This window comes from Anopheles merus, chromosome 2R, assembly GCF_017562075.2.
Source record: "Anopheles merus strain MAF chromosome 2R, AmerM5.1, whole genome shotgun sequence".
Lineage (NCBI taxonomy): Eukaryota > Metazoa > Arthropoda > Insecta > Diptera > Culicidae > Anopheles > Anopheles merus.
The window spans coordinates 37,128,353-37,156,291 of record NC_054082.1 but is presented as its reverse complement, the minus strand read 5'-3'; the positions used below and the strand labels follow the sequence as shown (position 1 = coordinate 37,156,291).

General features: G+C 42.2%; 1 protein-coding gene across 7 annotated transcripts in view; it reads right to left on the bottom strand.

The window, feature by feature from the left end:
* LOC121589970 (proteoglycan Cow) overlaps window positions 1-27,939 on the bottom strand; it is an 84,063-nt gene that overhangs the window by 7,802 nt on the left and 48,322 nt on the right. For 5 of the 7 annotated variants that reach the window (XM_041909269.1, XM_041909271.1, XM_041909270.1 and 2 more), the window contains exons 3-9: window positions 25,142-25,253; window positions 18,972-19,074; window positions 16,725-16,757; window positions 15,175-15,626; window positions 9,193-9,323; window positions 780-923; window positions 372-552 (exon numbers count right to left, since the gene is read on the bottom strand). In XM_041909269.1, coding sequence (XP_041765203.1) covers window positions 372-552; window positions 780-923; window positions 9,193-9,323; window positions 15,175-15,626; window positions 16,725-16,757; window positions 18,972-19,074; window positions 25,142-25,253 — 1,156 coding nt within the window. The remainder of the gene's footprint in view (window positions 1-371; window positions 553-779; window positions 924-9,192; window positions 9,324-15,174; window positions 15,627-16,724; window positions 16,758-18,971; window positions 19,075-25,141; window positions 25,254-27,939) is intronic. The other 2 variants (XM_041909274.1, XM_041909275.1) reach the window with 2 other exon arrangements.

Genomic DNA, 27,939 nt, shown 5'->3' with positions numbered 1-27,939 from the left:
GACAAAGGCATCCGGAAATCGCTGTTCAGGTTGCAAAAATATAATAGTACTCTGAGCAGCGTGTAGGTACCCGGCAGAAAGCTATACGATTTACCATTTGTGCCATTGGCGGTGTTGCAGAGCGTGCAGCATACAGTAACGGTGCTGTTTCGTGTTTCGAAAGTCAAATTAAGTCCGCCCGGACACATTTGCCGGTGATGTCGGTATTCCTGTAGGTGTGGTGTGTGTTTGTGCGCATCAGACACGGATGACGTTTGAGCTACTAACTGGCCCACGGCATACCTGGAACGTCCGGAAGGCTACTACTACTACCCCGGCCGCACCTCCTAACAGTACCACGGGAAACCCCTGTCGCTACTACTAATACTTACGTGCCGAGCTGCCGGACAGTTTGGATGGTTTACTGTTGCCATTGTTGTTGCCAGTGCTGGCCGGCTTATCGAGAACCTCGTTGTAGCCTCGGATTTTGTGCTTGTCCTCGACTGTCATGCGGGTCGAGCCACTGCCGGACGAACCGTAGCCATCATACTGACGGGATGCCGGCATTGATGACTGGCCCACACAACCACCGTGTTTGAGTGAGAAAGACACAGAGATAGAGAGGGAGAGAAAGAGATTCAAGAATGAGAACGGAAATGGGGGTAATGTTATGGTAATGAATATTTTCCTAACTCGTGCAATACGAGGGACCGTAAAGCACCAGCACTTCGCACACAGCACTTGAGGGCAAGCGAATGGTGGCGGCGAATGGCTTGTAGTGACGCGTGTGTCGGACCTACCTTGCCCTTGTACGTCGTGTACTTGATGTACTTGTAGTGCTTGTTGTCGTACTTGATCTCCTCGGGCGTGAAAGTGTACTGTGAGTTGATGTGGTTGTAGTGACGGTTCTTTTCTTCCTTCAGCTGCTGTTGCTGCTGCTGCTGCTGTCGCGCGAATAGTCGGAGTGAGGATAACGAGACGGTTGAAAGCGTAGAAAAGAGTTGGAAAAGGCATGGGGGGAAAAGAAACGAGAAAACGATAGTTTATAGTGCAGGCCACACTGGAGGGTGTGTGCTATTGTTATTTTATCGTCGATAATGGGGAGCACCGAGCGCTCGTTGAAGCTTCTTAATTAAGAAACAACTTCAGGTGAAGGCTTAGGGCTTAGGCACCAGCATTGGTTCAGCTCGTTTTGGATCGATGAAATGGATGGGGATAGGAGTTGAAATTTGTTTTCCGTTTTCGAGAGCACAATTTTTAATGAGTTTTAGAAGTCGCAGGGGCTAGCTGTGGAAAGGCGTACAACTTTGAAATATGATTTTTGCCTCTAAAAATTGCATGCTAATAAAGCATAAGCAAGCGTTGTGTACTTTTATTTTGGAAGCTTGTTTGTCGGCACCACAAATCAGAAACATCAAAAAAAAAAAACCCTATTGAAAAATCAATTTCACGATACAAACATGAAGGAGCTTCTTTCCTTTTAATCCATCTTTATTTGGAAAGAAAACTTCAGTCAGATCACATCTCTTTATGCTGATTGGCTATTCCCCACCTTCTTGACATATAATCAGCATTAAAGCATACCCTCGATATCTCCGTACTGTAAGTCCAGTATTTTTCCTTTCACATTTTTTATACTCCTCATAGCACGGGTAAAACATGGAGAGGATAAAGATATTTTGTAACCTTTCAATCGTTTGGCAGTTGGGTTTAAATACGTACGAACCGTTCGGGTTCTTTCATCCAGGGTGAAAAGATAAACCCATCTCCAGCCGATTCATTTCCCTCCCTCCTTCTCCCCTCCTCGAAGGGAAGCGATTTAATCAGTGCTAGTGACGCGTATGATGCTAACCCGAACACATTAGCCCCGGAGGAAACGCGTCCCTAGTACGTACAGCGATGCGGGATGATGTTTTCATTTTTGCTTGCGGGATGTGAAAGAAAAATACGGCAGAAAACGCTGTGCTGAATGAATCGTAAGACGTTTACTTTCGTTGGGGCTACGCTATAGATCAAACCGATAGGATCGTGATTTGGTAAGCGTAGCTTCGTTCTCATGGTACAGTCGTCAACTCGTACGACTTAACAACATGCCCGTCATGGGTTCAAGCCCCAAATAGACCGTGCCGCCATACGTAGGACTGACTATCCTGCTATGGGGGGAAATCAATAAGTCACTGAAAGCCAACCCCACAAGTGTGTTGGCAGGCCTTGACCGGCATCGGTTGTTGAGCCAAAGAAGAAGAAGAAGAAGAAGCTTCGTCCGAGCACGACGAACCACAAACGTGTTCAAAAGCGAAATGAGAGGGAAACGGCATCAAAAAAACATGCATTATAATTCGGTGGCGACCAGTTTTAAATGTGATTTAAAACCATTAAGCAGATAAGGCTTTATACGCATTGACTATTCAAAACATAAGGAAAGAAAGCATCCAGCTACCAAATGTTGCTATTAAAATACCATAGACATTAGCATACTACTAATCAAGCAGTGATTGATTAATTGATTTACTTTGCATTAGTTTTCCCATATACTTTTTATAGCATTTGTTGGGGGGCTTTAAAACAAGGCTAGCAATTGAATGCTATTGTCATGATCTTGAAGATTTTGTTTTGAAAATAGTTCATAATTTTAGTTTATGTTTTATTTATTACATTTTTAATTGCAAGATGTAATTTTATGTCAAATCCAAACTCTACAAAGGCTAGCAAAAATAGAAAATGTAAGTCCAACTAAGTTCAAGGGGCGATCCTGTAGTACAGTGGTACAACTCGCACGACTTAACAATATGTGCTTCGTAGGTTCAACCCTCGAAAGGACCGTCTCCCTTCCTTAACAAGTACTGACTACCTGGATGCGTAGTAATATTTAAGCCTCAAAGGCCTATATAGGCTGGTATGACCACGTAGGTATATTACGCGAAATAGAAGAAGAAAAAAAAGAAAAAAAAAGTTTTAGGCAATTTTTTTTGTGTTAGTGCATTAAAAACTGTGAAATATATTCACGAAAAGGGGCTGGCTGTGATATTTGGAGAAAATTTGAATAGGAAAGTGTGCACCTCTATCGCTGGTCGGTTTGCAACTGTATATTCGTTTGTCCTTTTTTGTATATAATAATTCATGCAGTTCATAATATTCATGCAGATCGAGCAGTTTCTGACGTTGAGCAGTTTATAACCTAATCTTAGTTTCCTAACGCTTTGTTTCATGTACAATTCAAATTTGAGTTCGAAAATAATTATCGAAATTCCAACAAAAACTTTTTTAATATTTTTATTGGTATTTCTTATCTACCTAACTACGTTTGATATTTTGTTGAACGGATAGATATGGTTTTCTGAGCATAGTTACTACGATCATTTCAATTACATTGCGCCTAATCCAAGAAATAGAGAAAGAAGGCTAAGTTCACCCTAGCAACAAATAGAAAAAATGAGAGCACAATCTAGAGCGAAAGGAGCATTTGAGAGAGTTGGTGTGAATAATTCTCGCACAACACGGTGATGTGACGAGCATTACATTTTCATAGCCAAATGTAAGCAACTTCAATAGAAAAGTGTTAAGGCCGGGGGACACTGTCCGTACTCGCAAGTGTAATTTTGATTTTCACTAGCGCATCTGGCGGCGGCTGGTGGAAGCTTTTTTGGTCATCGAGGAAATGGTCATGCCGGATCTCAAAATTAAATAGTTTTTCCATCGTTTTTGGTCACGAAAATGGTTGCAATACGTGCAGGACATGTGCATCTACCTTTTACAAAACTTTTTTCGTCCGAATTAATTAAAAAATATGGAAAAACAACATATTTTCTGAAGCGGCTCCAAATTATTTACCAAATTGCTTCCGATAGCCGCCGCCAGATGCGCTAGTGAAAATGGAAATTTCACTACGGAGTACGATCAATGTAGCCCGGCCTTTATAATTCAGTTAACGTTCAGAAAATCTTTAAAATTAAAAATATAAAGCCAGGACGCCAGGATATAAATTAAATAATATAAAGCGTAATGTAAAAACATACAACACTAGCTTGAAATGTCGAACCAGTCAAAAGTGAAAGTGGTGGGTAATGTGCCTTCTGGGAAGGTTGGCACGGAAGGAAACACCGAAAACGGTCCAAACCGGTTGCCAGCTGAACGATCGGCCCTTGGGGGATGTTGAGTGATTATTTTAACCTCCTGCTTTGAAGCAATGGAGCAATGTTCGCTGGACTGTTTCTCCACTGTCGACATAGAGCAACGCAACTGTTACACAATTGGACACACACACGCACATAAACACTTCCGGTTCGTTTTTTGGCTGGGAAGGGGGATTTTTGCTCCCTATTTTCACGTTTGAAGACGGCAAAAAATTGTATTTATTTTCACATTCTGCTGTATTTGGGCTCGGGTGCGCCAGGACCCTCCAGGCAAGTGTTTAACTTTGTGCTCGTACGCTTCTTGCTTGCAATTGTGTTTTGGCCCCATCGTTTTTTTTGCCACAGTGCTTCGAACACTTGAACACTTTAGCTGCCTCCGGGGGTGCTTCTCACTCTCGACCAGCTTAATTAGAGTTGAATTGCTTTTTGCTGTAAATAATATTAAACCGGCCCTCGACCAATGAGTGCATCTCGGTTGCTTTGCACATAAATAACGGCGGCACAGTGTGAAAGAAAGGGAGAAAACAAAGAGAAATAGAGGGTAGGGGGAGGGGTGGAGAAAAGAGAGAAAGAGAGAGTGCGCGAGAGAGACATTCACACAGGAAGCCGCAATTCACATAGCTCATGGCCACAAAAAAAAAAATAGCGTAACCAACGGCACAACACACTTGGTTTTAAATTTTGCAATTGAAAGTTTTAACGCGCGCGAACAAGAACGAATCGCTTCGGGGCGGAAATTGTTTTCCGGGTTTCTTTTTTTGCACACGAACACAAGTAAAAGCAACAAAAATGGAGGAGAGCAAAAACGGCCAACTCAAAACAGCGTCCCGGAGAGAGGAGTAAACTGCGAAGGGCAATTTCGCCGAAAGAAAACTTGTTCAATTTGGAGAAGCAGGCATAGCAACGGCGCGGAAGGGTGAAGGGAAAATGGAGAACATTTTGGATGGAAAGCACAGGATAAATCGCTACAGAGCAATGTCGCGCAACTATTGCGTTTGACTGATTGGGAACGGGCTGGCCGGGACGCGTGCTGAGTTCCGGCATGCCGTTAATGAATTCGAATTGGTCCAAAGAAAGTTTGGGGTGAAAAACTGGAACCGAGTGAATAAGTTTTCTTTTATGCTTTACGCTCACTAGGGAAACGCCACACGCAAGGGGATACTGTTGAAAGGAATGTACGCAAAGTTTGTTAATTAGACGCGCTTACGAATGCGGTAGTTTAACAATTATTATTTCCTAGGTTTACATGTTAAGTTGGTTCCCAAACAATACGATTTCTCTCAGCAAAAGGCGGTTAATGTAAATATGAAGAATAAATCATAGATTGATAACCCAACGAACAAAATCAACTTTGCTTTCTCGTTCTGTCTAGCTTACCATCAAACCTGACAGAGTAAGAAATTCGATCGTATCTTGCAGCCTATATATAGCTACTCTATATAACAGTGTTGGTATATTTGTCAGTTGTGTTTTCTCTGACAGTTTATTAACAGTTGACAGTTTGTCTTTTTTATGAGTTTCTATTTTTTGAGTGCTTTGTCTATCTTTTGTCTTTTTTTGTTACTTCCTTGATATGTTTATTCTTTTCAATAACCGTGTTTTGTATGAATATCATACCACTCCCTTTTTCTCTGTGCTTTAGTTTTCTAGTTTGTATGATTATTGTAAAAATCAATAGGGATTAATTTCTTCATGCTGCTACATATTTCCTTTCGGAAAATGTAATAACATTGATCCAGTTTTCCTATTCCAATCATTTTTTAAAATAAATGTTTTACACGGTTTTAACGTTTATTATTTAATTATTTAGTTTGTTTGTATTGCAATGTTGAACAATTGTATCGAATCTGTGACTTCTTCTATTTGGCGTAACGTCCTACACGGACATGCCGGCCTAAACAGACCTTTAAGACTTAATTTATTACCACGCAGCCAGATAGTCAAACCTTACTACGGGGGATGGTCGATTCCAGGCTTGAACGAAACTATGGTCCACTATGTCTCTCTATGTATATGTGTCTGAATATTTTGTTATATTTTTTATTTTTTAACATTCATTCTAGAAATCTAGAAATCCAAGTGATTTCATCTCTAAATAATTCAATTGCCTAATCTTAATTGCTTCTTTCATAGAGCTACAGTAGTTATCTGAATCAACCAACACCAAAGTTATACCAAATCGTAAACAAATGTCCTGTCATTCACCTGTCATAAGAATGACATGTCGTGGCTGTTTTATTTCTAAAAAAAATCCCAATTCCCTCACCTTCTTTCACTGTTCAAAAATAGCATAAATCATGGTACGAGATTGGATTAAAGCATAAAAAAATACTAATATTGTTCACACAACAACCTCTCCCCGCTCTTGGCCGCTCGCACATTGTTGGAATGTTCCACGTCCCTTGAGAACGGGTGAACGATCGATTTGATTCGACCAGCCGCAAATACGGCCGAATGACAAAAGATGAGAACAATTGGACGCGTTATGGTGCTTTATTGATCCCCAGACACAAACACACACACACGCAGACAGCGACGGTCTGTAATTTTTCGCTCGCCCCTCACAAGAGCTCCACTCCGTCCTGTCAAGCGGTTTCAATCGTCTGCCATTGATGGTGTGTGCCTGCGAGTATGTATTTGGGGAAAGTGGAAAGTGGGTTTCTTCTCCTTGTCACTGACAACACCGCAACCCTTCGCTAGCATTCGGTCATTCATTTTGTGGGGAGAGAAATGTTGGCTTTAAGCTCTCCCCCGGGAGAGCTGGATGATCCTTCGCGGTCCTTCACCATTATTGTGTTATCCCACTTTGTCGGTCGCAAATGCTTGTCGAGGTTGATGCATAAATTGCCTTATCTTATCGTACACCGGGTGGGGTGATGGTGCGTGTGTGTGTGGGTGTACGTGATGTAGCAGAGTGTGTGCCAGTTTAAAGTGGGTAATGTACATATGGCGTTTCTTTATGCTTTCAACATTGCAATTCTCCCCTGGCGTATTGATGCTTTCGTTCATTGCAATTCACATGATCCGTGTATGGTGCCCCCCGGGATGTCTGCACGTGTGTGTGTGTTTATGTACACAAACACATACACATACACAGACAGAGACAGAGGCTCATATATGGTCGTAGGACGAAATTTCGCTCTGGGGATTAATTTGATACGCCCGGCTTGGCTTGGTTTTCTTTCAATCTGAAGTCGTTATTTTTACGAGAGTTTGTTGCAGAAGTTGCCAAAATGGTATCATTTTAACATTTGAAATGTGTCGCTTTTGGCGACAACTGGTCGCTCGAGTTTTTACCGAAGATTCTACCGATCTTCAGATACATAATGTTAAACATGCTTTAAAAATCATATAACAAAAAATAAAAAAAGCTTCTACTTTCATTCTAATTGAAATTGCAATGGTTGAAATGAATAATGAAACAATCCTCTTGTTTTTATGTCATTGGTTTTGTTTCTATCGCGTTTTGTGTTTTTTAATTTTTTTGTATTTTTTATCTAATTTTGTTTGATATTTTGTTAATCAGACTATTCCTATTAAACGTATCACCAGACATTCTACCGGTAATGAGGGAACATTTATGGTTGTCTGCACATAGTTACCTGGATCATTTCAACAACATTACACAAAATACAACGTGGAGAGAGATCGATGAACAGCAATAGAGCGAGAAGACATTTTAAGGTCACTTTAGATCTTGCGTGAAAGTGAATGTGATAGTTTGGTCTTCCCACTTCATTAAATTCTTCTCAGAAAATGGCTTATCGTACACCAAAAGAAAGTATATAAAATTTCCCATCTATATAGACTGTAAAATATATTAAAATAATGAATGAAATGCATTTCCTTGTGATTCTTCGCTGACTATTGTTTTTTCACTGCAGGAAATGCATTTCATTCATTATTTTAATATATTTTACAGTCTACAGTTGGAGAATTGAACTTTCTTTCTTTTGGTGGGCCAAGAGCCATATTCTGATTAATATTTAATGAAATATAGCAGAAAACCCCAAAATTTCATATTTAATTTCACTCGAGCTGTAACCCAGGCTTTAGTAATGAATAGAAACACGGCAGAGCACAATCTAGCGCAAAAAGTTCATATGCGAAAATTGCCGAGCGATTAATATCAAACTTTAATAAAAAAGTGTAAAATAAATAGGGCAACTAAAAACGTGAAATTATGCAAATACGCGTGAAACTGCTACATCGGCCTGGTAGCCCAACAGCCCAATACTGGTACTTTTCCCTTGTATACAACATGTCACCCAACCTGTCTAATCCAACAGAATTTATTAATTCACTACAAAATATTTTTCGTAAAGCTCGTAAAAGAACGGTGGAAAATTAAATGTCCTTAATAACAATTACAATTTGCATGATAACTGTTAGTTATAACTTAATAATGCTTAATAACTGTTATAATACAACAGCTTACGGAAAATCAATATAAATAATGTCCATGAAGGCATAAACCTTCGCTGCTGCTTGTCATTTGTAATAACAGTCGAATTATGAGATGCTCAGCACCCTCTCCACCCACCCCCTCCCCTCCCGGGACAGCACCAAACCAATCGGTGATAAAAGTTAATGCACTAAATAAATCACCGTCTTAAAGACAATCCGGCACAGTTTCCACGCTCGGTGTCCGGGCCAGCGCTGGTCGTGTGCAGTTCGCTGCTCCCGAGTGGTCAGGAAATAATGCGCCACAATGCGGAAAATTGAAATACATTGATCGATGGCGAGTGTTTTCGGTACACTGATCCACGCGTCACTTCCAGAAACGCTCCGGCGCTGGAGCGTCGGAAAGACCAAGCACCGAGCAAGCACCGAAATGCCGTAGTGGACATGCAGCAGCATGTGAGAGTGACAAAAACAATCGTTCAGCGAAGGAACGGAACTGGGAAAAATCAATATCACCTTCGCCACATCACGCATCACCAGCGAAGTATGGTCGGCGAACCAATCCATCACAACCGACGACGACGAGGACGACGACGACCACTCCCTCGAATGGCACTGCTTCCGACCTGTTTGTCTCTTCGCTTTTTCCCGATTTCCCCCGGGCGATAGAACTTACCTTCCCCGATGGAACGAGATTGTCTGCGTTGATGTCATTGCTGTCGATCGTCCGCTGGTACTTGGCGTTGAACACACTCATCCGGTCAGCCATCCGTTGCTGCTTTTTCAGATCAAGAAGCAGGTTGGCATCTGTGCAAATGGATGCGGGCCATTGGGTGTTGGAAAAGCAGCAACAAGAAGATGAAGAGAAAAAGAGACAGAAAATTTGGAGTGAGTGGAAAATGTGAAACGAAAGCGCAAAAAACAAACACACATACACACACACACACAGACAAAAGTGTAACGTCCGTTGGAACGCGAGTTCCGTCTGACACGGACAAGGATAAACACGGCGCAGCTGATGGTGTGAGATCCTTCCACTCTTTGTGTATCTTTCTCCGAGTGGGTGCGTGTGTGTATGTGCACTCAATCACTCGCACACACACACACACACACTAGCATTAGTGATAGGATAAAGGAATTCGTATGAAATGGCATAGAATGATATAAAATCGAAACTACACTAGAGAAAGAACGAGCACCACAACCGACAAAAAACGAGTTTGTTTCTTTTCCTCCATTCGAAACAGGGAAAGAAATTACTTTTTTGCACCAGGGTTTTTTTCCTTTGCGTAGTATTCCAAAGAAGGATGGTGTTTTATTTGTTTTGTTTCCAGAATTTCTTTTCCAATTCCAGCAACTGTATCCGCGTCGAATCAGAACTCTTGCTGATGGCATAGTGTAGCGTACTCCGTCGTTGATTTTCACCATACTTTTGTACTTTTTGTTTTATTCGTTTTCTGCTCGATCATCATCATCATCATCATGGTCCCCATCAGCATCGTTCTTCGCATCAGCCACGCCAAAGTTACGTTTCTGCCTTTGTTGTGCCAATTGCGTTACTCTATTGCGATATCTGCCACAAGCTCCGGCAGTGTTTGTGCTGTGCTTTTATTTCCTTCTTTTGATGGGTTAGCATCGAGACCAGGATTTGTACAGGATGATAAGTTGATGGAAATAATTTCTCCCATGAAATGGTTGCCAACGCTCTATGCGTTACAAAGTGTGTATTTTTGTAGAACGATAAGCAAGTAGTTTGCAGTAAAAGTTGCTGCACAGCGCTGTGTGTACAATTGTGTACAATTGCGATGCTGTGAAGCTTCCATCAACTCTCCCTGACACAAACACTTTTCAATCCCTGTTCACGGTACGGCACAGAGCATACTGTATCGTACAGTGAGTGTGTAAATAATTAGATTAAAGAGCTCTTGCTTTGCCATTGCCCGGCCGTTTCTCCGAGACTCGGAGGCGGAACGTTATGCGGCGGGTCAGCACAGTGGTACGTAGCGCGCTGGGATTCCGGCTACATCAATCAGCTCATCAAAAAGGAATTTGTGCAATCGGTCGGAATTTATGGGCAATTAGAGAGAACAGAAAAACGCTTCACCTTATCCATACGCACGTACTCATGCCCACACGGACGCAATGTATGGTTGACCGTTGCCATGCAATCGTAGCCACCCAAGTAGCCTCCCAAGGATACGAAAAGGATTTTGCTACCAGCTCTTTGGGGGGTAGTAATCGATGGTACCAGAGTAGCCGCCCATATATATGTGTACGTGTGGGATATGTTGAAGCAGGAAAGTTTGATAATACAACTAAAGTGAGTACAATTAGTTGAGACATGTGTGTTACATGAATTAGTGGTGCTTTTTGCTAACTTGGATAGAAGAAGTAGTATTTGAAATTTGCTCATTTCGAACCATTTTGCTTGCCTTTTTGTATATTGACCGAGGGATTTAAACTATTACTAGTTAGACTCAATCGATGATCAAGTGAGGGGCGATAAAGCACAGACAAGTGGGTAGATTAAAAACTCTTTTCAACCTGCATGAAAATCAATACGGAATGTGGTGTATTTATGCAAGCATTATTAATTGCAAAAGCATTATTAACATAGTTTTTTCGAAAGGTTAGAGTAAATTTACCAGTAGTGGTGCAATTTGTAAAGGATATTTGTGGTATTGTGTTTCTAAAGTGGCAATAAAGGCTGCAAATATAGGCTAAAAAGCTGATAAAAGCACAATTCCAGACGGCACATAGCGATTATGCTATTGTTACGTATCTCAGTGTTTTGAAAATTATACATAATATCGGTATACCTTGAGACATCATTAAAAATGTAGCAAATGCATTACAGACTGTCGACCGTATTTTAAAAAGGGTTTTATCATCCTTTCCTATGCAAAGCTTGCCCTCCCATTCCGCAATAGAGGCAAAGCGAGACGAGCAAAGGAAACATCGAGCTGCCCGACGAGCGTAAAAGAAAAAAAGGGCTAAATAAATCGTTGCCATGGTGCTATTATCGCCCTATGGGTACCACACCCCACGCAGCAACTATGATTAATAGCACCGAGTCCATCATCAATGTGACCTCCCGTCCGTCTTTATGATGAAAGGGAGCCACACCCAGCACCGAGCAGCCACCCGACAAATGGATAGCAATCAGCCTTAAAACTACACGTTTGCGTGGTTGGCGGGGCCAGGCATAACAACTTGCCGAACGAAAAGGCACAGTCAGCGAATGCCTCCAAATGGAATGTCCCGGGCCGGAAATTAAAAAATGTTTCCCACTTGTATTCACGGCAAGGAAAGCGAAAGGTAGTAGAAAAAAAGAACAAGTGTGTTTCCCTTTGCCACTGTCTATTCCTCTCTCTCTCTCTTTCTCTCTCTATGTTTTGTTCTTTCGGTGTGTACAATCTGGCAGCAATAGAGGGTTAAATGCAAAGCGATCATCCAGACACAGAAGCTGGTCGAGCGAGCGTCGCACCACTGTCGGCTGAAAAAGCGAGCTTGCTCATTCCGCGACAGTCCATTGTTCCGAACAGCAACAGCAACACCATTAACAACGGACGCTAAGACCATAGAAAGGCGAGGGAGTTTACAAAAAAAGAAGCAATTCACAACACCGGTACCGTCTTCATCATATTCATGGTCTGTGGCGTGGAGCATCCCGGCACAACGATGCGGAAGCAGGGAAACAAACAACTGTGCGGTGATGTATGGTCAAGCAGAGTGCGCCATAGGCAGCACGCTGTGTGTTTCCGCTGGGTGCGCTGTGACTTCAAGTGGTGGCTGCAGATAATGGACGCCAAACAGTAACTAAAAGTAAAGCAGCAACAAAAGAAGAAGGGTCCACACACACACACACACACACAACAGTCACAACATGGCCGCTTCCGGGTGGTGTGAAAAGCGGAATCGGAGCGTCCCGTCTCTTAGAAAACCGGATTGCCAGTTCAGTGGAGTTTTTTTCACGAGCAAATATTGCTGACAAACATCGGAACTGGGTCTGAATGCAGCTCGCTTCCCTACACTTCCGTTAGATTGGGTGAGCAATTCACGTTGAATGTAATCGGTATTGACGGGTAGTAGTTGGTAGGACACACGAATTGCAAAACAGCTCTTGCAAACGAAGGCCCGTACTACAGACACGGTGTGTGGCACAATGTTCCAGCTTAGCTCACGTAGGGACTTGAGAGAGAGAGATAGAGAGAGATAAAAAAAGCAAGTAAACATAATTTAAATTGCTTTTTTTTGGCACTACCTTCACAAGCCATTTCCACCCCGTGCGTTTGCCATGGTTCTGCCGTGACAGAGGAAAGTGTCGGTGGGCGTTCTCGGTTCGCTTAGCGTCGGCACTGAAGGAGAGAGATACTGTACCGTTGTCTTTGTACCATTGTGGTTCTTAGAACGTGTACTGCGCCGAACCGACAGCAAATCAACCTGGCAGCAGCAGCAGCAGCAGCAGCAGCAAACCGCACCGGTATAGAGATATATATTTTCTGGTTTCCCTCTGGTTTTTCTTTTCCCTTTCCCCAACGTCTTTTGTTAACGGGAAGGGGAAGGTTAGTTGACAAGTGTTTGTCCTTGGCTCGTGTATTTTTTCCCCGCAGGTGCTTCCATGAGGCTTTTTGGAATTTATGAATTTCGCTAGCATGTTCGTGACATAAATTCCGCACCGTGGCGCAGAAACGCGTGGTCACTCGGGTAGGAAGCAAAGTTCGTGAGTATGGTGTGGAACGGTGTTGCAAGAAAAAAGCACCCCAGACCGGACATAAGATTATTGCAATAATTTATGAAAACGGTGCTTATTGTTGTGGGGGATGTGGTGCAAGCCGTGAACGTGATTGAAAATTCCCAGCCGGGGAGGAGGAGGGGAAGTTGTAAATAAGGTTAGATTTGTACACTTGTAGTAGATAAATTTCATTGAGAGGTTTGTAATAAAACAAAAAAAAATCCCATGCCAACATCATTTTGGACAGCGAGAACGGTAGATGTATCATTCAAGTACTGTAAAATAATAGTTTTTTTTTTAATGATTTGTAGCTTATAAGCTTATGATTTGTATTATAATAATTTTAAGACTTTCTAACTACTTCTGCCAATAAATTACATTCATGTGGTAATAGCTGAATAAAAGCTGAATAAAAGCTGAAACATAGGTATAAAAACATGTATTTAAAGATGTTTTTCTACCAAATTTAAATGAAATAGAAATGTGTAGGTTTAGTTGAGCAGAAGAACGTAATTATTTGTGCGTATTGTTACAAACACTTGCACTGAACAGTACGCACGTTCTGGATCATATCATCTCGTTTGCTGTATTTTCTTTCGTTCTCGTCCACGAAAAATAGTCTCCCACCGTGAGGCGGGAGGCTTCTCATTGCGGCCCACATTTCCTGGAACAATTTTCTTCTTCGCCGTATGCGGTACGAACCTGCCAACATCTCAGAATAGCGCTACAGGCATTCGCGCACAGTCCGTAGGTATCTTTTTCGTGGCAATTTACGATGGAAAACACCAGCCGTTTAATGGTGCCAGTGGTACCGAAATTTACCACCGAACACTTGTGTGTGTGTGTGTGTGTGTGTGTGTGTGTGTGTGTGTGTGTGTGTGTGTGTGTGTGTGTGTGTGTGTGTGTGTGTGTGTGTGTGTGTGTGTGTGTGTGTAGTTGTTTGTGTGTTTGCCACTGCATTGTTCGTTGACGATAGGATAGGAAAAGCGGGCTATGATCGCTCGAAGGCAAAAGAACAGCAACGGCGGAATGGTAGGAAGAGAAAACAGAAACAAAAAGCATCCACACACACATACACTCACACACACACACACGCCACACTGCACAGTTTATTAACGGTTGACATGAAATTAAAAATGAAAACAAACTTTTGGCCCGTTAATCGAAGTTAATTAAAAGTAAGCAAACATAATTGGTTTAAGGGTGGCTCTGGAACGGTCCGGGACGGTTGCGTAGAAGCTACTCCATAGCATGTACCATAACGTTGGTAAGCAAGTTCGCAACACACGTGGTGGTGAAACATTGCTATGTTGCACGTGCGCTAGCTCAGAGAGGATGGTTTATGCGTTAAAAGGTGTACAATGGGAACGGGAAATGTTTCTTGTTTTACGTGCCAAAGGAAAACAGTAGTTGAATAAATTCCCATTCAAACATGCGTTGTGATGATTGCTTGTAAAGTAGAAGCAAGTATAAAAAGAATCATTTTCAAAGTGTTCAAAACATAAAGGAAAAAAAGTATAAAAAGTGCTTTTTTATCTCAATTGGTTGATTATCACAATGGTTGATAGTAAAAAGCGACAGTCAGCAAATCGCGTTTAATGTTCTACTTAGAGTAGCACGAAACAAAAATTTATACTAACAGATGACTCAATTTCGGTATTGTTAAGGCCATTTTTATCACCACACATACACACACACATTGGGAATTGTACTGGAGTGAATGAGCCCATGCACGAGCTCATAATGATGAACGAAGTATCTCTCCGCCTTCGCAAGAAACCACAGCAGGTTGATGAAAGGATCAGAATAATGGAAAAGCTAACCGCTCGTGCACCTACAGGAAATAATTATCACATCTCACAAAACAGACTGCCATTTTGTGAGAACCCACCCACACCCTCCCCTCCTCTGCCCATCGCTTACCTTTGCACGGACAGAAGCCCATACAGTTGACCTTCACCTCGGTCGTGTGGATACAGTTGTGGTACTCCAGCCGGCACAGCGACGAGTAGGTCCAGTTGTCGCTGCCGCACAGATAGGTGGGCTTCACCACCGGGCACGGTTTGCAGTCCTCCTCCTTCTCGCTGTCGTAGAACACGTCGTCATCCTGCGACGAGCTCTCGTCGTCCTCGCGCTCCTCGTGCTCCAGGCCGCTGCTAGTGCCATCGTTCGCGTTGCTTCCGGTGCTGCTATCGCCGCTCGCCGCCATCAGCGTCATGCTGCCAGTGTCGGCCGCACTGGCCACACCGCTTCCGACCGCACCGCCCAGCCCGGTGGCTGCGGCAGCAGCGGCAGCTGCAGCTGCCGCTTCCGCTTCCGCTTTGCGCTTCGCTTCCTCCTCGTCGAAGTATTTACTCTTGGTGATTATTTCCTCCCTTGTAGAGTGTGGATATTGGCGAGCAGCATCCGAACGAACGAGTGCGGGAAGGAGAGGGAAATAAAAGCAATAAGCAGGAAGGTGAATCGGTTGTCATTGGCAGCGGTCAGGATGGATGGGAGTCGAACCGCCCAGCGTACTACCGCCCTTCCAGGTGATTGATTATGATGGCCGGGCCGGGTGCAAGCACGGTACCCGCGGGGCTTTGTTTCTTTGCGAATCAAAACGAACGAAACCAGTTGATTGGAAGGTAATGATACGGATGATTCTACCTTCCAGAGCATGCATTAGCTGTACCAAAGCTTCGCTTTGGGGTGTGTGGAATCGTGCAAAAGCTTTGACCTATCAAGGAAGAATTATCGAAAGCGCATAACACTAATGGGAAAAGTGAGTGTAAATCAAGCATGTCAAAACTTGCTTCCACCAGCTGGCCGGGGTCGTTTGGTGTCGAGGAAAAGCAACATGAATGATTGGTGGGGATTACATGATAGTCGGAATCATGAAAGACAAAACAGTTGATTCAACATTCTTCTTAAAAAAAACAATGATTGAACAATGGCCACAGAATCATCCTGTGGAGCTTTTGAGTTTTTATAAATGATTCAATATGTCTAAAGTAATAACTGTTTCACCTAAACAACTCTCGGTAAAAAACGTGCTAATATAGTTAGTTTATACTAAAACAAAGTATTAAATTGGAATATAGGCTTGTAAAAAACTAATTATTCTTTACAATATAATAAAAAATGAAAATAGAAGCAATTAGTATATGAAACGTCGCCAGAAGTATTTTAGTATTGTTTGCAACAATAGTTATGAGTTGATTAAGCGATTGATTAATAAAGTAATTACTTCAAAAATCAAATAATCTAATAACAAAAACCATCACTCTCCTAAAAATGAATTTTTAAAATTGTTCATTGTGAAAGTAGCTAAAATTGTAACACAGTAGTGAATTATAAAAAATATAAAACACACAATAGTAAATGTTCACCAATAGTTTTATAACACTAAATGCACATGCACACACAAATGTCACAAAATGTTAATGCACATGCAAAGAAGCTACACAGAATAGATATTTAGAGGGTTGCACCTGTTTGCAAGCGAATTGTAGCTGCTGATGAATCTGTAAGAACAAAAGAAAAAAGAATATTTTGATAGAGAAAGTGGAAACACACGCATACATAGGAGCACAGTTTTGTGTGTGTGTGTGTGTGTTCAGAGGAGACAAAGAACGAGAAGAGGGTGAGATGATCTTACGATTTAATTGAGGATAGTTAGACTATCATGTATCGATGATTTGTTTTAAAATGCCCCTCCAGGAAAATTCGCTCAACCTCAATGCAGACGAGTTAACAATTTCCCAGTCAGTATTTTTACTTACAATTTAATTTCAACTACTTTAAATGTTAGTCGCTTTCCTTGTATGCTACTCATATTGCCGTCTGACTAACGGTAATAAACTAACAAATAAGCAAAACATTAAAAACGGTCCAAAAGCTTTTTTTTGCTCATGGTCTCCATTAACGCTTTCAATTTGAAACAAAAAAAAAAAAACGCACAGCTTTGAAACACTCTTCAAACCAACAGAAACTCAATCAGTGTCCGGTTTGCTGTGTCGCTCATTTGCATTTGCGCGTTCCAAAGATTCACTTTCTTTCATCTCCCCCAGAGTTAACTACTAGTGCAGCTAAGGTGACAGTGACTCACTGGGGGAGGGAGCGAGCCAAATTATGCAAACCGAACACCGCCAAACAGCCGTCCTGCTGTGTACCGCCGTTAAGATTAGTCCCTGTGAAGCTGTAATCAGGTTTCAGTTGTTTGTTGTTTTCAAAGTCGCCTTTTGGAATTGAAAATTGAATTTATGGCTTCGTGGTTGGTGTCGCTGACACGGTCCTTACCAATCTGTGGAATGGCAACGCGCAGCATAAATAAAGCGACATGGCAGGTGTGGGTGCACTGACGCTAGTACCATATATAATAATTCCCATTTAACTTTGTCCAACTGGGCGAGGTTGTGTATGGGCTACAGCTGCAGATGTTCGTTAATTGTTTCTGTCTTTTTTTGTTGAAATTTTGTGTATTGGTTGAGAAGCTAGCCTGTTTCGAGGTAACAAGTAACATACAAAAACTAACCTAGAACTTTCACAAAAAAGTTTGCTTTGGTCGCCGTAGTATGAAAGTAATTTGTGCTCTTGTCATTTTGACTCATGAAGCTGTAATAGTTTGCAGAATTATTTTGGAACAAAAAAAACACACTCATACACATACACATTTAAAACATATTGTACAAAGCTACGCCCGAGCGCATGGTTACATAGTTTGTTGTCACTTAATTGAAAAACGAATTGCTTAGTCTCAGAAAAAATGAGCAATTCACAGCAGGACCCTACCACAACGGAGTGCTGTCAAAGTTAGCAAGAACAAGTAATAGCAACAACACAATAAGCGACATGGAAACACATTACATTGTAGCAGTAAAGCTTTCTCCAGGTGAGAGTGCTTGGAAAAACTTTTTCGTTGTTGTCGTTGTTTTGCTTTCCATTTACAAATGGCGCACAAATGTTAGAAAACAAGAAGAAAGGAGAACAAAAAGGCGTAATAGATTTTTTGTTGTTGTTGCCATTTGCCTGAATTTTGTTCAGCTTCATCCATAAATTTACGAGACACATGGGCAGAGCTTGGGTGTGGAAAAATTCAAACGGATTTGGTTTAAGGTTAAGAGAGTTCGTTGTATGCGATTGTGAATGTAAAACGGAAAACATTGCAATCGTAGTATGTACCCATAGCACAGCGGAACAGAAAACCGCAACGCAAAATCACCAGGTGGCAGCTTGCGCGCTTTAACAATGTAAGGGAACAATGCGAAGAGCCGGAGAGCTACGATAGGAAGTGTGGGAATAGAAGCGTTTTTTTGCTGTTGCTTGTAGCAAATAAGGCCTCACAATCATGCCCAGGACTCGCTGGTACGATAGACAAAAAATTGGAAGGCTTTTCACGAGCTGCGACAGCAACAGAAGAAACAGAGTTTCTTTTGCAACGGCGTGGTAAGGTGAAGGTTATACTTTTCACTCAGTCCTAGTAGTTAGGGAAAGGTGGAAGAGGGCTAAAGTAAAACTGAAACTGAGCATGTCGAGTGAAAGTAAACGCACAACGAACGTACAATGCACACACATCAATAACAACAGCAAACCCACAAAGTGAAGTCTTTGGAAAGGCAGGCTGGTAGGAAGCTGACAGGGCGCACAATGTGCAGAAGGAGGGTCCGGGCCAAACACACACAACGATCCAAAACCCAAACTCAAGGTTGCGTGCACCGACAAAACGCGCAAGTACTTACTTGTTCTTGTGGAGTTCCTTCTTCGAAACGCAGACAGCCGTGTACGCGTCCTCCAACAGGCAGAGCTCTTTCTTCTTGCAGTTGAGCGGTTTGCAGAGATCACCTGTGTGGGAAGAGGGAGCAGAGAATGGAGAGTCGAATGAGAAATATCCGCCATTTTATGAACTGGTGTGTCGCACGCCCAGAGGTGTCGATTCGTATTTCCCGGCGGGAGGCTTTCCCCGTGCAGAGGTGGAGGCCCATTGAACCTGGGCTTCGCACTGGGCACAAGATAGACAAGAGCACCCGTACCGACCGGGGGTTGTGTGTCTCTGTGACTAACCTATCCTGGCCCTTGGACGCTTCTGTACCATATCATTAGCCGCAACGACTGTAGGCCGGGTCGGGTCGAATGAAAACGTTCCAGCAGTACGGTCGTACATTGATGTGAGATGAAATATTCATGCTGCTTACGAAGCGTAGAGCAGGTTGACAAGCTGAATCCGGTGACAGTGCTGTGCGCTTGCAGAAGCGCAGTAAAGGGAGTTCATTCGTTGCCGGGGTGATGTACGGTTTTGCAAAGTGGATGGTATATTTTATGCTTCTCTTCCTCTTTTAATGGGGAAAAATAAAATGCCGTTCTGTGCTATTCATTACCGTACGGCACTACTGCTTCCAGCGTAGTAGGGGCAGAGCAAATGGAAGGTTGGACCGGGAAAATTAAACACACACACACAGACACACTCACACACAGAGCGTATAAACGAACTACCCTTTGATGCAACGAATTGCTTGGTGGTATGCCTGGTGCATCATACTGTCAGAGATAAATAGAAGAATCAGAATAGTGTACAACTATTTAACCCGTAGAATTCAGCTTCACTCGTGCTGCTACAGCATGGTTCCTCGAACTGCTGTTTTCACTTGCAGATATCTAGCAGCAGAGCTCGAGTACTTATGGCATAGTTAATCATGAACAGGGCTGTTGATTTACTTATTAGAAACGTGAGCGGTAGTGTAAGCGTTCCTCCCCACCATCATACAGCATGCATGTTTGTACATATGAGTGCTTTGCAGATATCAGGAGCTATGAGCTCTTCTCAAGCAGCAGAATCAACACGCTTTCTCGTTTCACCCAACGGAGCATCAAACCTGACGGAATAAATTGTGTTGCTTCAGTTCCATTTTGGTGCAGGTACACTAAGCCTTATTAATACGAGGCACATACTTAGCTTCGTTTGTGCGTTATGAGGTCAAGAGTATTTGTTTTATAATATCAATCACCAATTGCAAACAATATGATCGCTCGCGCAGTGTAGTCGTTATGTTGACGAATTAAAGAACATGCCTGGAATGTAATTACAGTCTCGATTGGTTTGTTTGCATCTGTCTGTCTAAGATGTAGTCTCTTCTAGATGAAATCTTTCTTTAAGATGAACATTTTGACGATCCCGTCATATTCCAATACATACAATCTTCAAGATTAATGTCTCCCTGTAGCCCGGGTTTATGAACATGTTGCGGAAACATTTCGAGATTTGCCAATGTATTTCAAAAACTGTAAAAACTGTAAAATTGAAAATTCACCTTTGAGAGATCCACTCAAAGACTCAAAGACTAAAAGAAAGAGAGATACACTCAGAGACTGTTTTTGTTTTTGTTTCATGACTTCATTTCAATAGCATGAGTAACTATAAAAATCCTTGAGCTCATTCACAAAATGGAAGTAAAAGATTGTTTCGTTCGGATTTCTTACTTTCTGCCCTGCAACCTGTGTCAAAGAAACAGATGATATTAGGTTCTACTTTTTGTTGTGCAATTCCATTCACTCCCGTCGAAACCATTCACTTCGTACGCTGCCATTTGCTCGATGAACCGTTCCTGCAAGGTTATGTTTCTTTACACTACAACAAAACCAAAACCAAAAGCGACATACTAAGCCCGCGTCCCGGGGCACACCTACTCTATCGCATTGTTATTTCTGTTCTGTGTCATTTGAGCCATTCTGGGCTAGTTTTAATTTGCTCCCCCAGATGTCCCCGTCCTTTCACGGCACACATTCAAGGTCAGACACACTGGGCACCAGCGCACCGTTCGCACCGTTCGCGACACCGTTTGTGGTTCACAGAAATGGGGGCCATCATGAGGGTGTCAGATTCTACCGGCTTCACCCGATGAAAATGACGACCGACACCGAACACCCTAACTAACGGTTCTGCGCTGCCACTGCCTGGTGGTGGCTTAGTTCAAAGGTGTGATTGGGTGCCAGTGCTGGCAGTGCATTTGGGACGTTGGGCTGGTGGTATTATGTAAATTTATTCATAATAACCGCGAACATGCAGATGAGTTTGGGTGGCCGCGGTGACCGTCTGGGAGGGAACGGATTCCAACGTGGGAAAGCGCTCCCTGACGCAAGTTGCCTCGGTGCCTTTCTTTTTGCTGTCCACCGTTAGGGAGGGTTTTGACGAATGAAAATTGATACGAAGAGGTGGCACGAGTATTTCAATTTGAGTTGAGCCAGTGCCATAGGATCGAGCTTGGCGAAAACATCTAAAGATGGAAGAATAATGAACACATGGAACACAGGGCAAAACAATGACATCACTGACGGTTGCTGAGCTTGTCCCTGCACAGTGACAGGGTTATTGGAAAACGTGGATGCTATTGCTAATGTTGATTTGACGGGCTGTCGCAAAAAATCCTTCAGATTGGTTGTTATGCTTGGGAACGGTCGTTGGCTTGTAGTTGCTAAGCAAAGCTCAAATAGAAATTGAAAAAACTGATTTGACCCAAAACTAAACTTGCGATATGATGTTAACGTCAACATCCTTAAATTGAACGCACCCGCTTTTAACCGATCACTCGAGCCACGTTTAACTTTCGTTCACTCCCGAAAGGAAACTCAACTCACTGACAAACTTTCGCAGCTGGCAAAGCGAGGGGTCGGTGATGAGTTGTTCCAGCAATGTGAAGCTACAGCAAAGCATTTCTTTTAAAGTAGAGCAAGCAAGTTTGTATGAGCATGGCGCGAACGGGGGCAATTGCAATGGTGCAAGGGTGCGTGATAGAGTTGCACTGAGCGACGAGCTTAACGAGAACGGAAGAGAAAAGTTGAAAATGATCTCGTAAATTTCACCCAATACTTCCGAATGATGTGCATGGCAACGGGGACGAAAAACCACGTAGCGCATTGGCAACAGATGCAGTAACACTGCACGAGGGATGCGGAACCGTTCCGCGCACTGTTACCCGCATCCATCTGGAAAGAATTATGCAGAAACTTTAGCTGCCTTGACTCGCTGACTTGACACGGCGTGGCGGAACGGAGGCATGAAATATGGAGTGCCGAAAGTGCCTTAATTCATGCGCCCCACAACGCAACGCATCGCACCAGGGTGCATCGATAGAAAGTAACCCAGTTAGGGCTGCTCTAATGTGCACTCTGGGTATCGAGAACGCTTATACGCGGTGTCCTGTGCCTCTGGGTGGTGTTATTTCGGAACACGATAAACTCGCCGGTTTGCTACGGTTAGGTTTGTCCGCACGATAATCAATATCCACCGATCAGGCCGGCAGCTTGATAGTCTATCATTGGGACACCGTGTGAGTAACGAACGGCGACTAGTCAGTTGGAACGTTTTCCAAGAAACTCTACCGTCCATGGCAGTGTCTGTGAAACATCTTGCTCCGCTGGGTCACAGGTATTAATATCCTCTAGATAGCGATACCAGAGACAGCAAGGACACGCTCTGTCTACATACCATTTTGGGGGTTTGTTGCTTCATCGAGCGCCGAGCACAGTAAGCGTTTTGCGTCATTGCACATTCGTACCGAAGATGCAATAACGTTACATAATAATCATATTTATCTCGGAAATTTATAACCTCCGCCGACAGTACGAACTGGCAATGTGGTGACCGACCGTGAGGGAAGATGTGCTAACAAGAATTTAGTAGTTGATACAGGCAGTACGTTAAATCGTATGCGACCGAATGCGACGGTTGCCAACAGGCGGCATCTCTGCATACTACTCCCTCCTACTTGGAGCAACGAACGGGCACTAACCTGACAGACTGTGTGGGTGTTGCTATCGTATGCTCGAGTTTAGTTAAAAAACATTGTTTTGGAGTCTATTTTTAACATCTTTTAAAATCGGATAACTCAACTGGATTTACTACGTTTTCGAAAGCGATACTCTTAATGCCTGTGCACGCATACTGCCCAATGGGGTTGGGCAAAAGCTAAATAACACGATGTTAATCAAAACATCCTACAAACAAATACTGTATAGGTTAATCTGGCTTGCACAGCACATTAATCAGTCGGTTTCGCGGCTACATGAGCATCGAACGATAAATTTAATGCTTCCATTTGAGCTGCAACCGTTAAATGGGACCCACTGGACAATAGTGGTTTGGGAAGATATTCATTCCCTCTCTAATAAAACGTCCGCTCCAAAATACAACGACGCTCATCAGTGTGTTGTAAAATTGCCCCGTTTGCCTCCATTCGAAGTTATCATGTTTTAACCCTGATGTAACTTTCATTGGAGTCGTTTAAGGGGGTTGGGTCACTGATAAAAACAACAACAGCATCGTGAGTCTGTGTGTCCCATACCCGTACACCTATTCTATTAGAATCCTGATACTGCGCTCAACTCGGGCGGGCGTTTCTGGAGTAAACCCATTCCGGCGGGTTTCCAATGCACTCTGGTGGATAATTTGGCGCAACTTTGCTGCCCGGCAAGCGCTCTGTCAGCAGCTCTGCGTATGGTTCTGCTTGTTGAGTTTTGATTTTACGACACTCCTGTGATGTGCACCGGAAAGGATGTACATATGCATGTGTGTTCAAGTTGTACACCGTCGCAGACACATACACAGAGAGGTTCACTTGAGCATGGTTATGCACGGGGCCAAATACATCGCTTGCTCTCGCTTGTTCCCTGCAGAGAGGGCGCGAGGTTCGCTCGAAATAGCATGCAGTACATATTGTTCCATGTTCTTAGCAACAATCACACAGCACAATGCAGTGAAGTGTCTAAGTTATGCTGAAGTTTGCCCTGCAGGAAAACCGGGGAACCGTGGCATGCACGTTGCATTACTTCCTTCCAGCTGCAGTGGGCCAGGAGTATAACTGAGACCAGGGACAAGATTGCTTTTAGCTGTTTTGTGTGTGTCTTTTTTTGTTACGTTTTATGCAGCCCGGTTACAAATCATACATTGCTTGTCTTTTGTTGTCTAATGTGTGTATACAATGTGTGGATACAAATTCACGATTTAAACAGAGTAAATATCAGGAAGGAAAAGTTTTCAAAGCCCTTACTTGCAGTGACAGCACCACTCGTTTGACATTAACTTTAAAGAGTTCTCGCAGACGCGTTTCAACAACCTTATAAGATCAGTTGAGTTGTCATCAGGGTACAAGCAATATTTAATACATTGCTCCCTGGCTGAAACATCATAAAGAATGATATCGATAATTATGATGTGTGGATGCTAATTACGGATCAATAATTAAAACTATAGAATATCACTGAGCAGATTTGAAGTAAAGCAATAATTACTCACTGTAATTATAATCGAGTAATTCCTTTTAATGAAGGAGGATTTGTCAGATTACAAACCGCACATATCAAGCGGCAAGTAGAGTAATGCTATAATTATTCATTTCGTGGGTAGGTTGTGATTATTCTAACCAACATTCGCTTTGCTCATTTTTGGTATCGATTTTCTGAACCAAAATTAGAATATAAAATTGATCGTTTATGGTTAATTCTTGGAAAAATGACACAATTCTACGCTTTTTACAAACCAACCCATTGTCCGTTTTTTTTGCTTAAAACCACATTGAATCCGATTTTAACAACCGTTCCAAAAGGATCAAAGTATAATTACTTTGCTGGAGCATTAGTGCTATAATTAACACAGCTTAACTTCTTTCCCTCACCGATACCCTTCCAGTCTGGATAACTTTCGAAACACGGTTACAATAGCGATCGATTCATAAGCGGATTAAAATGGTGTACGAAGATCTGGAAAGTTGTGAGCTGAAATATGCTTTCATAAAATGTGGTTTCATTCCACTCTAAGCTTTCATCGCTAATGCAGGTTATTTATATTTAATTTTGTTTTAATCATTAAACAAATTCATCGAATCATTGAAAAATGTTCTCGAATACTCGTAACACTTACTTGAAGGGTCGTGAATCCACTTTTTCTTTTCCGGAATCATCTGCTGTTGATCTTGCTTCATCTGCATGGAGAGTCCAGAATCCAGCGGCTGTTGTTGACTGCTCTTATCGTCCTGCAAAGATGAGACCAATACGAACGGCATTAATTGAAGCGTTCTTTTGTTATCGTTCAAGCTGTAGCATTTTATTGTATTGCACATTGAAATGTGACGTTGATTAAAGTGTTTTATTTCAGTAATTTTATCATTTCACTGAAAATTATAAGAACTATACCTGTAATTTAGAAGCCACAAAAAGCAACCGAAAAACAGACTCAACAAATGGCATAAAATTAGTCTTTGAACGATAGAACGGAAAACAAACGATTCGTTAATTCAACATTCCATCCCCATCGAAATGTGAAAGTATTCACACAACTAACTTTCATGACAGACCCGCGACTCCAAGGCAGTGATAGGTAGCAAAAAATAGAAAGATTCCAACTGAACCGTTCGGTCAGAAATGTTCATTTTACAGCTCGCAACGGGCCTTTTGGGAGAAGAGAGAGAGAAAAAAATTATCGCAGCGTACATTCCGTGGCATTTGACCGGCATCGGAAGTGGGACTGGTTTGCCGCCTTTTTCCCGTACTTGACCATTGACTTAATCATTTTTTCCTCTTTCCCAAGAACATTCTGTGAGCGGTTTTTTTTATTTCACTCACAAAACTTCAACCATGCAAACGAAGTTCCGTAAAACGTGGGCAAAGCAGATGAAAGGCAACGAATCAGGAAATTGTGAATTTTTCCGAATGAAATGCTCAGCATAAAATCCTGTGTGCCACTCTTAGGTTGCCTTTGTGAGCAGCACTTGTACCAATTTCACATTCTTTGTGGGTGAATTTGTTTTTTTTTTTGCTGCCAAAGCGCTTGGCTTCATCTAGTGAAACGTCAATTGTACATTAAATGGTTTATTTCACTTCCGCGGAATGTGTATGTAGTAAGATGCTTAGGGAAAATTGACAAAAAAACACACACACAAAAATGCAGAACTGTAACTGCAAATGAAGCTTAACAAGAGTTACGAATAGTATAGAAGTACAATTTATTTTAAATGGAAGAAACCCGGTGAAAAAGATTCATGTTTTTTTAAGTTCAATAGAAGAATATAATTGTCATTGAACCGTTGGGGAACCGTTACCGGCAATGAGAATTGAATTATTCCGAAAAAATGCAAACGGGAAGCATTATTTTTGTCCATTGATGTACCAACTAAGCTATAAACAATCGGTTATCAAACATCAAACATCAGAGATATTCAAGATGTGACGACTTGAAATTAACACTTCATACATTGAAAAATCATTTACGTACGTTAAGTTTCGGTAAAAATTATTCAATGCCAGGCAGGAAAGCGCTCGCTCATGGTCGTAAAGTGCAGATAAAACCGATGTGCTAATGATGTAAATAATTACACGTCAATAGTCATTATGTTCGGCCGGGTAATTTGTCAAAGCTCGCTTCGATCGAGCTCCCACAGAGCTCGTACATAGAGCCAAATGTACACAGCACCATCATCATAGTATGATCGTACGAATTTCAAGCACCCTTCTCGCCCCCCCCCTTGTCTTGGTAATTCTCACGGATGGGAAATTAAAAATTAATAACCAATTGATTTATGCTCGGGCTAAATAATAACGCCCATTAATAGCAAGCTGCCGGGTGAGGAGCCGTTTTTCAACCCCAAACGCCGGTAACAGCTGGGGCAAGGGTGCGCTTATTGAAATTATACGAATATAGTGAAATGGGTATTAATCATAATTGCTATTGAATTACGCGATCTCCCAAGGGTAGATGGCAGTACTATATACTATATACCGAATCAGTGGGACCGGAAATCGATAAAACAAAAGAAAAAAGACAATTCAGTTTATAGACTGGAAGATGTGTGGCGCAATGTTGACCTTTTACTAGTTAAAGATCACATAAGAAGGTGCTAGGCTGTATTGCAAAAGCAAACAGATATGAAAATAATACGTTGAATTCAAGACGGGTGGTGGCAGTGGCTAGACCATCAGGACAAAATCATGGACCTGTGGACAGCTGGGGCATGGTGAGAACGTTGCGCCATACTGTGGAATCATCAGCGCAGCATAATTGGATCATTAAACGGTAACATATTATCGGGAAAGATTTTATGGTAGCAAGAGAAGATATTGAATACATTATTATAGGAAAAACGGACAGGCAAAATGGATGAAATTGATAAAAATACAAAATTTAGACTAAGGTTTTGTGATGTGTTGCTGCTCTGTTGTTTGCTCTGTCAAGCCTTGTTGTTTTGATGCCATGATGTTGAACTTCCCGCTTATGAAATTCACTTCTAAAAACCAAATATGTTGACTTTTCACAATCAAATTCGGATTGAAACTCAAGCAATCAAACACCAGCGGTATTTGTTGTAGAAATTGAAGCATCATGGTGACTGCAATACACATTTACATCTCACCATCATCTATAGCTGGTCCTGGTAACTTTGGCGGCATGCGACGATAATTTACGAGCGTTTCTCAATTTTCCTTTTAACCCACGAAAATCATAAATCATTGCCGAACGGTACACAGCTAATGCGTTATTCTTCGCAAACGAATCGACCGGAGAACGAATAAGCACCAAAAAAGCACGGTATAGAAACAACCATCAAACCATGATTAGAAGAAGGTACAGGCAGAGAATGTTTGATTAAGAAGCAGATATTTGTACCCCGTAAACTAAAACTAATTGCTACCTCGATTACTGGCTTGCTTTCTTGTTAGAAATGT